The 15,207-nt window shown below is 58.9% G+C and overlaps 1 protein-coding gene across 1 annotated transcript in view; it reads right to left on the reverse strand.

The window, feature by feature from the left end:
- Positions 1-1,834, reverse strand: part of SLC7A5 (solute carrier family 7 member 5) — a 33,152-nt gene extending 31,318 nt beyond the window's left edge. Inside the window, exon 1 of the mRNA XM_043599845.1 lies at positions 1,276-1,834. Within this exon, the coding sequence (XP_043455780.1) occupies positions 1,276-1,819 (544 nt within the window). The 5' untranslated portion in view covers positions 1,820-1,834. The remainder of the gene's footprint in view (positions 1-1,275) is intronic.
- Positions 1,835-15,207: the final 13,373 nt, after the last annotated feature.

Consider the following 15,207-nt stretch of genomic DNA (forward strand, 5'->3'; position numbering starts at 1 on the left):
TCCCATAAAAAGCCTCACCTCAACCCTACCAGAAGCCACGGGTTTTCCTGTGTTCAAGCAGATCGACTATTGCTGTAACTCTCCCTAGATTTAGACCAAAGTTTTTTTTAAGCTGAGATTCACATCACTGAGCGAGACCGCCCCAAAAAAGGCAAATAACGCTCCTTCAGCCGGCGTGGCTGCTCGGTTCAGGGTCTCAGCAAAGCGTGTGATGTCAGGCAGCCGAGCAGAGCTGCACGTGGGGTTCTGCTTCCTGGACTCCCCACTGTAGGAAACGTGCCTCCCCCTACACTACAGCGTGGCTCCCATGGGAAACCCGGTCCACACACGCCAGAATCCCCGTGGCACCAGCAGGCACTGCCGATCAGAAGCCACTCCCAGTAACGGCCCGGTCCCTGAGTCTCCTGGCTGGGACCCCGGCCCTGAATGCCCAGAGCCCTGCTCACCCTGGACCTGTACCCACTATCAACATTCGGGCAAATCCTCAAATCAGGTGGCAGGCAGTTCTGGAAGGCTGGCTGCTTCCACCTTGCAGGGCTCCTAAGAGGGGGGCCAAGGGACAGGGGTAAAAGCCCCCCCCCCCCCCCAGCCGAAAAGGACAGGAAAGTCACATGGCATTTGGTACAAATTATTTCTTTTGAAATCCCACGAGAAGACTTTTGGAAAGCACTCATGGGTGAAGAATGAACCAGGACTGTGCCCACCAACATACCCAGACCATGCCCAACATTAGGAATATGACCAGGGGCTGTTTCTCTGCACAGCTTGGGACCCCCGAAACCCACCCTCCACCCCCAACACACACAAATCTAATTTGCTGCCAACTCCCCCGTTTTACTACTAACTTTGACACTGCTGCCCAAGCCAGCGACTCAGAATTCTGTCCCCACCGGTTTTGTATGAGCCAACCTCTGCTGACTCCTGATAAGCCGCTTTGGAGAGCAGAAATGAATGAATTTTTTTTTTTCTTTGACTACAATTTTTGTGATAAGCGGTCAGCGCCGAGAACCTCAAACGGTAAATGTGTTTTCAGACACTACCCGGAGCGGACGCTATCCAGAGGCAGGGACGCGTGCTCCAGCCTCTCTGAATGAAGCGGCTGAGGAAGTGGGACGTCTCGGAGACCCTGAGGGCTGGGACCCTGCTGACTCACCGTTGATTTCCCAAGGCACGCGAATGAATGAGCCCCACGTGGGTTCTGGGAGCGGCGGCCTCAGCCAGCCGCGCGGCGCGGGGCGCCCCCGCCGCCGCCGCCGCCCCGAGGTCGGTACTTACGCACGCAGAGGCAGGCCACGAGCTTGGCGGCCTCCTCCGGCACCGGGCAGGTGGGGAAGAGCGGCTTGAGCAGGTAGGTGGCGAAGACGAGGGCCACGATGTACTGCGAGGAGGGCCGGATGATGAGCAGCTCGATCCAGAGCTTCAGGAAGGCGGGCAGCGAGCCGTAGACCTCCAGCATGTACGCGTAGTCGCCCCCCGACTTGGTGATGGTGGTCCCCAGCTCCGCATAGCAGAGCGCCCCCACGATGGAGAAGACCCCGCACACGGCCCACACCACCAGCGCCAGTCCGGGCGAGCCCGCCTCCTTGAGCACGCCGGTGGGCGTCACGAAGATGCCCGAGCCGATGATCGTGCCCACGATGATGGCCACGCCGTTGAGCAGCGTGATGTTGCGCTGCAGGGTCACGCCCTCCGCGCCCTCGGCGCCCTCCGCGCCGTCCCCGCGCCGCGCCGCCAGCATCCGCTCCCGCGCCTGCCGCTCCTCCTCCTCGGCCGCCGCGGGGGCCGCGGACGCGCGCCGCTTCGGGCCGGTGCCTGCCATGCCGCCGGCCGGGCCACGAGGCGCGCGCGCCGCCGCCGCCGCCGCCCAGCGAGGACCCTCTCCCGGCGCTGCGTCAGGCCCGGCGCTCCGCCCCCTTTATACGCGGCCGCCGCCCCGCCCCCAGGCCCCGCCCCCGCCGCGCGGCCTATCCGCCTCGCCCGCCGGCGTCAAGCGGCCCCGCCCACGCGGCGCCGCGAGCGGGCTGCACCTGCGAGGACCGTGAGCCGGACGGACGGAGGGCCCGGCGCCCCCGACCCGGGCTCGGGGCTGCGTGACGGCGGCTCAGACGAGGCCCGCCTGCCTGCCCCGCCGGACGGCGCTCCGGCCTGGTGGGGCGCGGTGGGCCGAGGTGATGGGGCCCCCCCGCGCCCACCGCCGCAGCCTGCTCCTCCCGCGGGCCTGCGGGGGTTTGAGGGTGTCCGGAACCTGCCCTCCTGCGGGAAACTGACTGGTGGTCCAGTTGGGGACCTGGGAGTGGGGGGGGGGGGGCTGAGTCACGGGGCGAGTGAGCGGAGCTCGGAGAAGAGGGAGCCGCTGGGGCACCGGAGAGGCCCACTCGGTTAAGGGTGGACCCGTAAGATCTCCGCTCAGGTCGTGATCTCACAGTTCGTGGGTTCAAGGTCTGCGGCGGGCTCTGCGCTGACAGCACGGAACCTGCTTGGGATTCCGTCTCTTCCTCTTTCTCTGCCCCTCCCTCCCTCTCTCTCAAAATGAGTAAATAAACATTAAAAAAATAAAAAGGAGGGGACCAAGGCCACATTCTGGATCCCTTCCTGGGCTAACAATTAACCATCTTAAGGGGGATCTCCCTGACAAAGAACAGAGTCCAGGGCCGCGCAGCTCTGAGAAGCCGGGACTCGGGCTTTGGGAAACCACGAGTCTGCACAGGCCCACTTACATTGACCTGATGGGGCATCTCTGGAAGGAGCAAAATCCCACATCCCAAACCCCGCGGGAATTCGAGGCAGGCGCGCGTGAAGAGCCTGTAGTCTGTAGGTCCCGAAGAACCCAAGAATCGCTGCAAGGTAGCTAGTGGTCAGGAGTGGGGAGGATGACAAGTCACACCAGGCCTGGAAGCAGGAAAGGATCGACAATGCGTGCTGATTCAACTGACATGCGCGCCTGCCAGCATCCCGAATCTCGGGGGAGTTTAGCCAAGGGGCGTGGCTCTGGACCACCCTCGCCCGGACCCCCTCCACCCCCCCCCCCTCCACGGCAGCTGTACACTTGCAATGCCAGAACCGAATGAAATCCTGGCCTCCTAAAGATCACACAGCACAAATATTAACTGGCAAGACGTTGTCCAAACTGGTGGCTTAGGGGAAAGAAAACAGTCTCTCCACTCTTGCTCTTCCCGCTGTCCTTCCTGAGCAGGAGACCCGACTACCGATGGCTGAGCAAACTTACTGAGCCCATGTGAGGCGCCAGGCGCTGTGCTGAGGCTTCCGTGGACACATTCTGATGGAGAGCCATTTTGTAGCTGACAGACAGGCTGGACCGGGTTATGTAACTTATCTGACCAGTAAGTGGGCCGGGACCTACCCTTCTGACCACCCCTGAACCGCCGTGGACTTCTAGTCCTTCCTCCACCCTTCTTCCTGTGCTTTATTCACCTCTAGACTGATGTTAAATTTCTGTTTTCTGTCACTCAGAGCTGCTAAAACTCGGCCACTTCGAGATGCATTTCGGTTTCTCGAGGAAGGCGATCATTTAGCAAAGATCTAAGGCAAGGTCCCAGGCACCTCGTCTGCATTCCCGCAGCAGACACCTGCAGGGCATGCGCCCCGTACTGGGTGCTGCCCTGGGCTCCAGGCACATGACCGGGAGGACCTCCCTCCTCCAACAAGGCAGAGGCGATCGATAATCACACACAGAACTGTAAAGCGGCAGCCCTGATAAGCCGACGGCACTACTAGGACCCGGAGAGCTGGTCAGGAGGAACCAGACTGGTCCGATTCAGCTTTCCCGGGAAAAGAACTAACGAGAGAGGCAGAGGGACCCACGTGTGCCCGTGGGTGTGCACACGCGCTTGGGTGCGGGGCTCCTGAGAGGATGTGGGAGACCTTCATAACCTGGAAGGGTTACAACGCCCCCAGGAGCGCGTTCAAGCTCCCCCAGGATCCCAAGGTCCCGCTGTTATGCGACACTGTCTGTTGGTTTTCATGTAACGTCCTAGACTCCCTCCTGCAATCCTGCTTTGGAATATACATATCTCAGAGTTCTCTGATATAACTTGAATGAAATCTTAAAACACCTTACTTGAAACCTGACTCTAAAATCTTAGCAAAGAGTGCCATCTGCTGGTGGCGTCATTAAGGTGCTATTTGCCGCTACAGATTCAAAGGAACTGCTGCCCCAACAAAGGTCTTTTCAGTGGCAGCCAGCGCTAGCTTCTAATTTGTTAGACGCTGTGTCGTTGATCCTCGTGAGGGCTGGTGGGGAGAATATCTTGAACGTTCTACGGAGGAAAGTTCGGGAGTTTCTGTCAAAAGCCTTAAAGCCGTGCGCCCTCTACTCAGTAATCCCCTTCTGGGAATTTCTCTAAGGAAATAAGGAATGTGCTGTATTTCTGGCTACACGGTTGTTTATTGTAGCTTTAAAACATAATGGCAAATATGGGAACTAAACCAAACACCCAACAGACTTGCTTTGGTAGATGTTGCTGTACCCACATGTGGATACAGTGTCACTCTTAAACATCAGGATGTGAAAGAATCTTCTCCTGGAACAATCTGTTCCTGACTTATTGAAGAGGACGTTGCGCTATAACATCCCAAAGCCCCATCTGACGCGTGCTCTGGTTAAACTGGGGCCCCACTTCCATATTTGTGAGAACTGGGAGACCTGCCATCTTGGAGGAACATCGGTTCCTGTTTCTCAGGTGTGGGGTGTAACTGGGCGTCCAGGCCACTGCCTCGTGTGGGAAGGAACGTTTCCCAGGGCCTCTTGCAACAGGGAGGATCGTCCTCGGAGAAGCGGAACCGCCTTGGAGGAAAACGACCTTGGTGCTTCATCAGGGCGGAGCTGTGTCTCCTGTGGGGCTTGTGAAGGATGACCCCTTTTAGGTGGCTCCTCTCCCCTGTTCCGAGCCTCCTGGGAGAAGAGATTCTGTCCCAGGCCCCCCGCTGCGGGAAGATAGGCCGGGCGCTGGGCCAACGCAGCAGTCGCTCTGCACTCTGCGAACCCTTCCTGCTTGCTTTCTGAACTCTCTCCTGTTCCCTGCAAAGCTGCCCTGGCGTTCGGGTTCCTGGTTGCAAAATGTGGGCTTTGGGGGCGGGGGAAAGGGCGAAGGGAGTCAGAAGGCACAAACTCTGTTGTAAGTGCTGGCAATGACGTGGACAGCAAGGGGCTGGAGTCAGTGTGGCGTATTTGAAAGTCGCTAAGAACGCAGATTCTTTTTTTTTTTATTAAAAAAATTTTTTAATGTTTATTTATTTTTGAGAGAGAGAGAGAGACAGAGTGTGAGCTGGGGAGGGGCAGAGAGACAGGGGGGCACAGAATCTGAAGCAGGCTCCGTCCAGGCTCTGAGCCGTCAGCACAGAGCCCGACGTGGGGCTCGGGCTCACAAACCGTGAGATCGTGACCTGAGCTGAAGTCCGACGCTCAAGTGACTGAGCCACCCAGGTGCCCCATAGGAAAGAAAGCAGATCTTAAAAGTTCTCATCAGAAGAAAAAGATAAAAATCTTTCATGTCAGGCGAGCATGTCAGAAATGTAATAAATATTATGTATATATACATATGTGTACAATATGTACATATATACATATACATACATACATATACACATACATATGTATACATACATATATACATATACACATATACATATACAATATACATATACATATACAATATGTACAATATAATATGTAGTAAGTATTAAAACTAACTAATAAAAGTAACCAATATGGAAATGTTGGGGTTCGGAGCTGACGGCCAAGAAAGAATTCTTGAGACGTCTTTGGTGCAAAAGGTGGTTTTATTAAAGCAGCGGGACAGGACCCGTGGGCAGAGAGAGCTGCAACGGGGTTGTGACAGGCGACTGATCGTACACTTTCAAGTTGGGAGGGGGTCAAGGACAGCACAAGCCTCCAAGGTATTTTGGAAACAAGGTTTCCAGGACCTTGGGGGGGGGGTAGCTATTGCTAGGAAAAGGTCATTTATTACCGTTTAGTCAAAACTTAGTCATGAGATCCTTCTGATGTGTATCAGGGGGCCATATGCTTGCAGGATGATCGCCAGCATGTATCTTGGGGGCAGAGATACAGGAAGTTTCCGAAGGACTTTGTTAAGGGAGACTTATGGGATCCTGGGAGGTGGGGGGCGGGTGAAGATTGCCTTTGCCCTTAACCAAGTGTCGTCACCGAGGCAGCTGGGCTCCCGGAGGAATGTTGCTCTGCCCGTCCCAGGGACTTGTCAACCGGCTGTGGGCAGTAAGGGAATGTAATTTTTTCTTTTGCTTTGTTTCCCACACCAGTAACTCTGTGAGGTGATGGGTGCTAGGTAGACCTACCGTGGCGTGGTTCGGCAGGACATACAAACGGACCATTACACCGAGTCCCCGAAACTGGTCACTGTGCAAGCGCATCATAGCTCAGTACAGCTGGGGGTGGCGGGTGGGGAGGTCCACGGCAGCAGCGGAAACCTCACTTCAGACTCGGGCTTCCTGAGCTTACCCCCAGGCCCCACGTCCACTGGGCCACCAGCTCAAGGAACTGGGCACATCTGGCCCCCTCTCTGGGCCTCAGTTTCCCGTGCTCTCGGTGCGCATCGTAGCTCCTACTACAAATGAACTAACGCGCGCAGGACACCGAGAGGAGTGTCGTCACAGAACGAGTCGCAAGCAGCAGCCGCCAGGCGTTAACAGTGGCTACAAAACAGCAACTTTGCTGAATTATACACCGAAATGGTGACAGCAGCCATCCGCAGTGCGTCCGCACACGGGGGTGGGGGAGGGGTTGTGTTACATGCAACTTCTTATATTTCCCTGTTGTTCCCGAACTTTCTTCCCGAAGGCCCCACGTGGCAGATCCCCAAAGCTGAAAGGCAGTTTCCCACGACCCACTCCAGCAACCTGAGTTCCGCTTCCCTTTCCAAGCCAAGTCGCAAGTCACTTTGCCAAGCCTGGCCCGCGACTCCTCCCCGGGGGAAGCAAGTAGGGGTCTATGTGAAGTCTCGCCCCTGCTCACCTGGCTTCGTCTCTGACGGCCCTTTTCTGATACCAGTGTTTGGCCTCGGAAAAGAGTTCGGCCCCCTCGCCCAGAGGGCGTCGAGGGCCTTACAAACCTTGCATCCGCGGAAGTGGGTTCCGTGTCTTTCACAAATATTCCAAGCACGAGTCATCACCAAGCGCGCAGTTCACTTAAAGCAAGCCCACCGTCCCCGAAGGTGAATAAAACTCAAAATGGCAAAATGGACCGGTAGGCTGCGTTTCCGCCTTGCACACAGGCCCTCTGCCCCGGCAGACAAGGGGCTCGCTTTGTCTCACGGGGTGTAAGGTGCTTGGACCTGGGCGGTCCTCCCCGGTGTCCTTGCTTTCACCCAGACTGCCCTTGCTTAAATGCAGGCAGACGGGCTAGTGGCCTGGCTTTAAGAGGAAGCTCCAGCAGTGTGACCGGGAGCTTGGTCCCACAAAGAACCATGAGATCGCGACCTGAGCCGAAATCGAGAGTCGGCTGCTCGACCCACTGAGTATTCTTAATTCTAGCGGATCTTTGCTCCTTTTGAACTCACTCTTTTTCCCAGGAAAGAGCAGAAAATCCTTCCCTGATGTGGAAGCTTGCCTCCCACCACCCCTCCCCATCTGTCTATTCTCAGTTGCGTGAGAAATATCTGTGTTCTTTTCACAAAGTAAGTGTCCTTGCTTCTTCTGGAAATTTGTTTTTAAAAGCCACGCTTTTGCTGCGCTCAGCTGTGAGCTTTTCCCGTCTGCGTGCTTGACGAGGTGGGACGCCGCCCCCCCCCCCCAATCCAGGGTAATATCTGAAACGAAGTTCTGTTTCTGAGCCCACGTGTGTGTGCGTGGCACACGCATACCGAGTGTTCAGCCGGGGCCAGGACGTGTAGACAGTGCGTGCTGTTTGAGTCCCGCAACATCATTAGGCCCTGTGGGTGGTCCCGTCTGAGCCTGGGGAATCAAGGTGCAGCGAGGTCAGCAGGGGGCCCGGCCCAGCTTCAGACGCAGGCTGGGCCTCAGATCATAGCTGTGACGCGGTGGGCACACAGAGCGCGTCTCACACGGGCAGCCATGCCGTCCCCCCTCGGGCCGCGCTGACAAGCACGCGATTCTTCTGGTTTAGGGGAGCTTTATTCTGCCGCTGCCGGAGGCTCCCGGCAGCTTCGCTGCGCTTGGGTGGGAACGCGCCCACCCTGGCGAAGATCGAAGATCGGATCGCCTGACTCCTTCGCAGAGTATTTTTGGCTCCATTCAAATGTTCAGCAAGGCCCCCCGACCGTCTCAAGTTCACAGGGGTGGGGATGTCAAGTCTCTGTAGCTCCGGGTGGGATCCAGAGCCCTGGGAACTTCCTGGTAATAGGAGCAAAGTTAGAGATCGCAGGGCGGGTTTTCCTGAAGGGTTCCAACCAGGTGACAGCACAAGTTGCCTGTGTTTCAGGCACTGGGCTTGGGCCTCACTTCTCAGCCTTGGCCCCAAGCGTGGCCTGGTCGATGTGCTCAGAAGAGCGCCTGATCCTTGAGGATTATGGAGCCGGCAACAGCGGGGAGCGGGGATGAGGGTTCGGGCCCAGCCGTCGGCGGATAGATGGCTAGGTAAAGCGGGGCAGAGCCACACGCTGGATTCGTATCCGGCCTCAAAAAGGTGGATGAACTGGGAACACGTCACGCTCGGGGAACGAAGCCAGGCGCACAGGATCAAAGGGTTCCACGGAGGTGAAATGGCCCGGAAAGGCAAACCTATAGGGACAGAACGTACACTCTGGCTGCCAGGCCCGGGAAGGGGGGGTGTGTGACCACTGATGGGGGGTTTCTCTTCGGGGAGGTGAAATCTCTTGAGACCCAGTAGAGGTGTAGGGGGGCACAACGGTGTGAACGTGCTAAGGCCACTGAATCGTGTACTTAAATGGCTAGTGGCCAATTTTGTGTTTCTACCTCAAAAACGGAGAAGAGAGCGGGCCTGGACTCGGGGGCCCTGGGGTCACATGTGGCCTCTCCCCCGTGGCTAGTGGTGCTCTAGGCAGGGCCCCCCCCAGCTTCTCTTCTGTGCAGGGTGGGTGGGAGGCGCCGACGGGGGGCCCCGCATCCCAGCTGAGCCGCAGCCGGGACTAGCGCCCGACCAGAAGGGCGTTCTTCCGGGGACTTGCGGCCGACGGCTGGTGAGGTGCCAGGCTCCACGATCGGACGTTCCTTCCGGCACCGGCTGAGCTGGGATGGGTCAGAGGAACCGTGAAAGACATGATTCCAGCACTACACCCACCACATCCTCTGATGTGGACACTTGTCCAGGCGGGTCACTTCTTCGGGTGTGGTCGCTTGTCCGGGCGGGGTCACTTGCTTGACCACGGTCGCTTGTTCTCCGGGTGTGGTCACTTGTCCAGGCATGGTCACTCGCTCAGCCATGGCCACTTGCCCGGGGGGTGGCCTTGTCCCGTCCAAGCGTGGTCACAACCCACTGAGCGTCCCAGGTGCCCCAGAACCTTTAAACTCCCAGCGAACTGATAGCCCCATAGCCAGTTGGTGCTAATGCCCCTCCCCCCACCCCCCCGGCCTCTGGCACAGTTAATCAATCACTCAACCCAATCAGGCCTTCCCCCCAAACAAGAGGTTTGGGTTTGGGACTCAGGGCTTCTCCCGGGGTTTATGCCAAAGGCCCAGACTGACAAGTCACAGTGCTGGCTGGACATTTTGGTCTTAGTCGGATTTCTTCCCACGGATAATATGCAACCGATGCTGGGCTTCTATCCTGCACCTCCTTTAGCACAGGCTCGTCTGGGAGGCGGCCCCCACCCCATTTCACTGATATGGGCTGAATTGTGTCTCCCCCTAAAACGATGGATAGAAGTCCTACCCTCCCCCGCTCCCCGGACCTCAGAGCGGGACCTTATTTGGAAATTGGTCGTTGCAGAGGTAACTAGGGAAGATGGGGCCATCCTGGAGCGGGGTGTCCCCGACCCAGAGTGACTGGCGTCTCTACAAGATCAGACACAGTGAAAATGGAGGCAGAGGCTGGAGTGAAGCTCCAGGATGGCCCGGGAGCGCTGGGGCCACCAGAGGCGGGACGAGGCCTGATGGTTCCTCCCCTGTTGGCTTCAGGGGGCGCGCAGCCCTGATTTTGGACTCTGGGCGCCAGAACCCTGAGAGAAGAAACTTCTGTCATGGAAAGCCCCGAGCGTGCTGCCTTGTTGTGGCCCTAAACCCGTCCCTGAGATACCGTAGAGAGAGAGTAAATCTCTGCCTGGGCCCCTTCTCGGCTCTGGCCCCTCGTGCTGGGCTGTCAAGGGCACAGGGAGAGCCAGCCTGACCTGTCCATGCCACATTCCTGCGGAATCCTCACCTCACCGAGCACCTGTGGGTCCGTGTGCCCCCAGCTCTGCGGAACGCCGCCCTTCCCTGCCGCACCTCTGAACCAAGTGGGGCCAAAGGCGCCGGCAGCTGGGAGAGCACGTCCGTGCAGAATCAGCTTCTGGCTGGAAGGAGGGACGGACAGACAGAGGCGGGCACGGCAGCCTCCACGACGGGGACCTGTAGACGCAGATGCGAGCTTGCAGGTCGTGGGGGCACAGAGTCTCCCTCCTCAGACAGGCCACCTCCGGGCCATCTCGCACCTTGAATTTTCCTCGATCCCGGAGTGCAGGGGTGGGGAAGGAGGTCGCTCCCAGCGGTCAGCCTGGCTCTGGGGGCCAGCTCGGGCCCACAGGAAGGAAGCGGCAAGGAGATCTGTCCCGTTCCCGTCACCAATCCCATCCCGAGTGGACACGGAGGGCGGAAGGAAGGTCTGGGCTGCCTCTACTCCCCACGCACGGGCAGGCAGCAGGACGGGCCTCGGGACGAGGTCCTGCCCACCACATCTGAGAGCCGGCACCATCGCCCCAGAGCCACTCCGCTCCCCGAGGCCCACGGGGCTGCGCCTGCCTGCTGAGGGTCTGACCCCGGTCATGTCCACCTTCCCCACTCAGCGGTGCAGGGCACACGGCCATTTGTTTTACTTCACTTGGCCCTCCTGAGGTTCTAGAAGTGAGCGAGGAATGGAGACACGGAAGGCGTAGCTGTCACCACCGAAGGCCACTGAAAACACGCAGCCAGAGCTGGGGGGGGGGGTCCCTCCTCCTCTCCCCCCCCCCGCCTCTGCCCCAGCCTTCCAGGCCGAGCCGTGCACCAATGCCCTGACCTTACCCTTGACACCCCCCTTTCTCCGGATCTCACAGCTGGGGGGCTGAGACCATGGTGCAAGTGTCTCCAGCATCCAGTGCCTCCCGTCCCCACCGCCAGCATGGTTCACTAGTGAGCCGCGTCTGGAACGTGGCCAACGCGCGCCCTGTCTGACGCTCTCCCTTCTCCCCGCAGAGCAAAGTCCCACCTTCACGTGGCCCCGAGGCCCGCCTGGACCTGGCCCCTCTGAGCAGATCTCTGCCCTTCCCTCCTGCCGCTTTGCCCTTGTTTGCTTCATCTGGCCATGCTGGTCTCGCCGATGCTCTGGAATGTTCCAGAACCGTCTCCCAGTATCTGCAAGGCTCACCTCCTCACCTCTTGCAAATCTTTGCTTGGATGCCAGCTTCTCAGGGAGGCCCACCCTGACCCCAGCGCCTGGCTCCCTGCCTCCACTTTGCATTTTTTGGAGCCCCGGTCACCTCTAGCATATCATATCCCACATTTATGCCACCCCGCCTCCGTGCCGTCTTCCCCGCTGATGCGGGCTCCACCGGGGCTGGGCCTGGTTTGCCTTGTTGTTGGATTCACTGGTGTATCCCAGCTGCCTTGAACATACTGACGGGAGGTGTTCAGAAAGTGGTTGCTGGACGTCGAGCGGAGAGAAGCTGTGTGCCTCATTAGGCGATCACGGATGTACGCGGAAAGCCTCAATGGCGTGCCTGCTGTTTGATGTTCGTGCCTTTGATTTGTGTTTGTGTGTTCAGGGACCTAGAACACCTGTAGGGTGGCCTTTCTGGATTTCCAGGATTCAGTAAAAAGGATCAGAAGATTTTGCTTTACGTAAAAATAGTTTCTCTATTTCAGTGCTGCTAAAAAAAAAAAAAAAAAAAAAAATCCCAAAACCGACACAGGAAATTCGGACAGAATAATTGAAAAAGTACACAGCTTTAATCTTCAATGCAGTAGTCTGTGAACATAATCTTAAGTATGGCGGAAACAGAAGAGCTTTTTTCCTGTTGACATGCATGCTAACATTTCCACGGACTCGGGGCCGGGCATTTCTACTGCTTAGCCTCGGACGTGCACGCCGAACGCGTGGGTAGTCGACGCGTGGACAAGCTGAGTCTCACACCGAACTTGCTCCCACCCTGTCCTCATCCCGCACCCCACGACCCGGCACTAAGCAGGGCTAGGGCTGATGTACGTGCCCGGGGAGTAGCTCTTATGATTCTGCAGAGTCTGGAGAGACCCACGCTCTGGGAAGCCACGGTTTTCAGAGCTCCTTGCTCAGGCCACTCACTTTTGGGCACAGCGGTCGCTGGGCAGATGACACACAAACCAGGTCAGGGAAAGGACTCAGGGCCGCAAGGTAGATGTGGGGAGGCGAGAATGTAATTCTGTACCTCAGAAATCTCCAGGAGGAGATCATCCACCACCCTACACGATGCTTGGTATTGTGAGCGCTAAGAACCTGGCTGCTCCAAGCTGTCCATGCTGTTCCAAGTCGGCTCGTGCTGTTCCCTTCTACTCCATACTGCTCCATGCTCTTCCATGCTTTTCCATGCTGTTCCATGCTGCTCCCAGCTGCTCTGTGGTGTTCCACGATGCTCCATGCTTTCCCATGTCTGTTCCATGCATTTCCATGTCTGTTCCATGCTGCTCCATGCTGTTCCGTGCCGCTTCCCACTACTTCCCACTGCTTCATGCTCTCCCTCGCTCGCTTTCACACACATCCATAGGACACGTGGTAGCAGGAGAGGGGTAGCTCTCTGGGGAGGTGCTGAGGAAAGAATCACAGCAGAGCAGGCACTTGGGCTGAGCCCCGCGATCGAAGTTTTTGAGCAGAAGCAGAAGGGAAGGGCATTCCCGAGAGAGGGAACAGCATGCCCGAAGGCGCCGAAGCAAGAGCACGCACGGCTGACTGGGAGATGGCGCCCGAGCTTCGTGGGTTGGGGCGCCTCGCTCGGTCTCCGCAGAGCGAGTGTTTATTCTGTGCTGCGAGTCAGCGGGTACATGGGCACACCACCCTCGCGGGGGACACGCGGGGGACCGGCGGGCCGGCGCGAGCCCCGCAGACGGGAGGAGTGCCCCGTCCAGGCTGCAGGGAGGCCCGTGGTCAGGGCAGAGGTGAAGAAGGGGAGGACGATGAGCGACTCACACAAATGGCCCGGGGACGGCGGAGCGAGCCGAGAGAACCCCGCACACAGAGGGCAACACGGGAGGGACCTGGGGTGCAGGTCTCACAGGGAGAAGCTTGTGCTCAGTTCCGAGTGTAAAGGAAGCCCCGGTGTTGAGAGGGAAGCACAGTCAGTGGTCTGCTGACGACCTGCGCCGCGGAGAGAGGAGAGGACCGGCTGTGAGCGGGGGCGTCTGGGCAGGAGGGGCGACAGGGAGAGGCTGGCGGCACAGCTGGAGGCGAGGCAGCCGGGCAGCGGCACGGAACGCAGAGGACAGAGATAACGTGGATCTGGAACACGTGACGAGCTAGGGCTGCCGCCTGCGGGGCCCGTGGCGCCTTGGGTGCAGGGGGGAGTGGGGGGGGGCAGGAGCTGCGAGGGGCTCCCCGAGGCTGGCCTTAGTGCCGGGGGCGGGGGGCGGGTGGAGGCGCCCTTGACCGAGATGGAGACGGCGGGCGTCCACAGAACTGGGAACCCCAGGTGCGGTCCGGGGCCTCCGGGGGCCTCCGCGGCCCTGGTGTTTCTGCAGAGATGTCAGCGGGCAGGTGGGAGAGCGGGGCGTCCAGGCCCCCGGGAAGGGGAGACGCGGGGTGGGGGAGGTGGGCAGGGCCGCCCGCCGAAGAATTCTCAGTGGGTCCGTCCCAGGGGGGGCAGCGTGGAGGGGACTGAGGCCTGCGACCCGTGAGGTGGGGGGTGGTGGGGGAGCGCCTCTGGTTCTGGGCCAGGAAGGGGAAGGGGAGGGCGGGCGGGACCGCCGTGTGCCGGGAACTGGCGCTTCTCACACATTTGTATTGCAGAAAATGATAAAATAACATGAAAGCACAGGGAGGAGTCTTTGGGCTTTCAAGTCAGGGCCAGAGTTTGTACAATACAGACCTCAGGCACAATCGCGCCACCCTGAGAGCCCGGCCCGCAAGCCCGCGGACCTTGACCCCCGCGTTTGGCAGCCACTCGGGACAGGGAGTGGGGGCGTCTGTGTTTGTTTTTTGTACCATTGCTTTGAGGGCTGGGATCAATGTCTTTCCTGTCGGGGTGTTTGTGGTTGGAGTGCAATGTGTTCCCGCTCGCTCAGTGTGGCTCCTGGGAGAGTCTCTGTGTCTCGGGGCGAACGCCGGCTTTTAAAAATAACCGACAAAAGAGAACACCTACCAGGAGACAAAGGCGCTTCTGCACTGAGAGGAAGGACTCACATCCGCGTGAACGATGGGGATGGAAACACTCCCACCTGCTCTTGGAATTCTGGCCGGGACACGACATCACCGCGTGGCGGGCAGGACCGAGCCCGGGCGCGGTGGCCCTTTCTCCCTCTTGCGAGGTCCCTCTGGACACCTGGGCCTTCCTCTGCCCCGGCATCCCTGTGGAAAGGGACGGCCCCCACCCCGCTCTGACTCAGAGACCCCAACCTCCAACCACGACTCTCCCGACGTGCCCTCGTTATCCGCCAACGCCATGTTCAGAAACCGCGGGAGGTCTCAGCAGGTGCCTCCCTGGAGGGAAGCGTCCATCAGAATGCGACTGCGGGCTATCGTAGAAAGGGATTTCTCGCGCAAGGGTCACGTCGGGGGGTTTATCTTTTTGACGTGAGGCTGCCCTTTTTCTCGTCCTGGGCCCCACGCACCAGAGGGGGCCGAGTGAACCCCCGCAGGGCGCTGGAGGGCCACCTCCCGAGAGCGGCTCTTTCTCCCGCTTCTGCCTCTTCCTGGCCAAGAGTCTCCACCTCTCGGGCGAGCCTCAGTGTCCCCATTCAGACCTGGAGGTGATGTCCCAGAATCCCACAGAACTCGTTACAATAGCGACACGGGATTGCCGGCCACGCAAAGCACTCATTGGGCCCCTTCCCGAAACCACCGCTCCCCGGCCCGGGGGCGCCGCACGCTTTCGGGGT

Source organism: Prionailurus bengalensis, chromosome E2 (assembly GCF_016509475.1).
Source record: "Prionailurus bengalensis isolate Pbe53 chromosome E2, Fcat_Pben_1.1_paternal_pri, whole genome shotgun sequence".
NCBI lineage: Eukaryota > Metazoa > Chordata > Mammalia > Carnivora > Felidae > Prionailurus > Prionailurus bengalensis.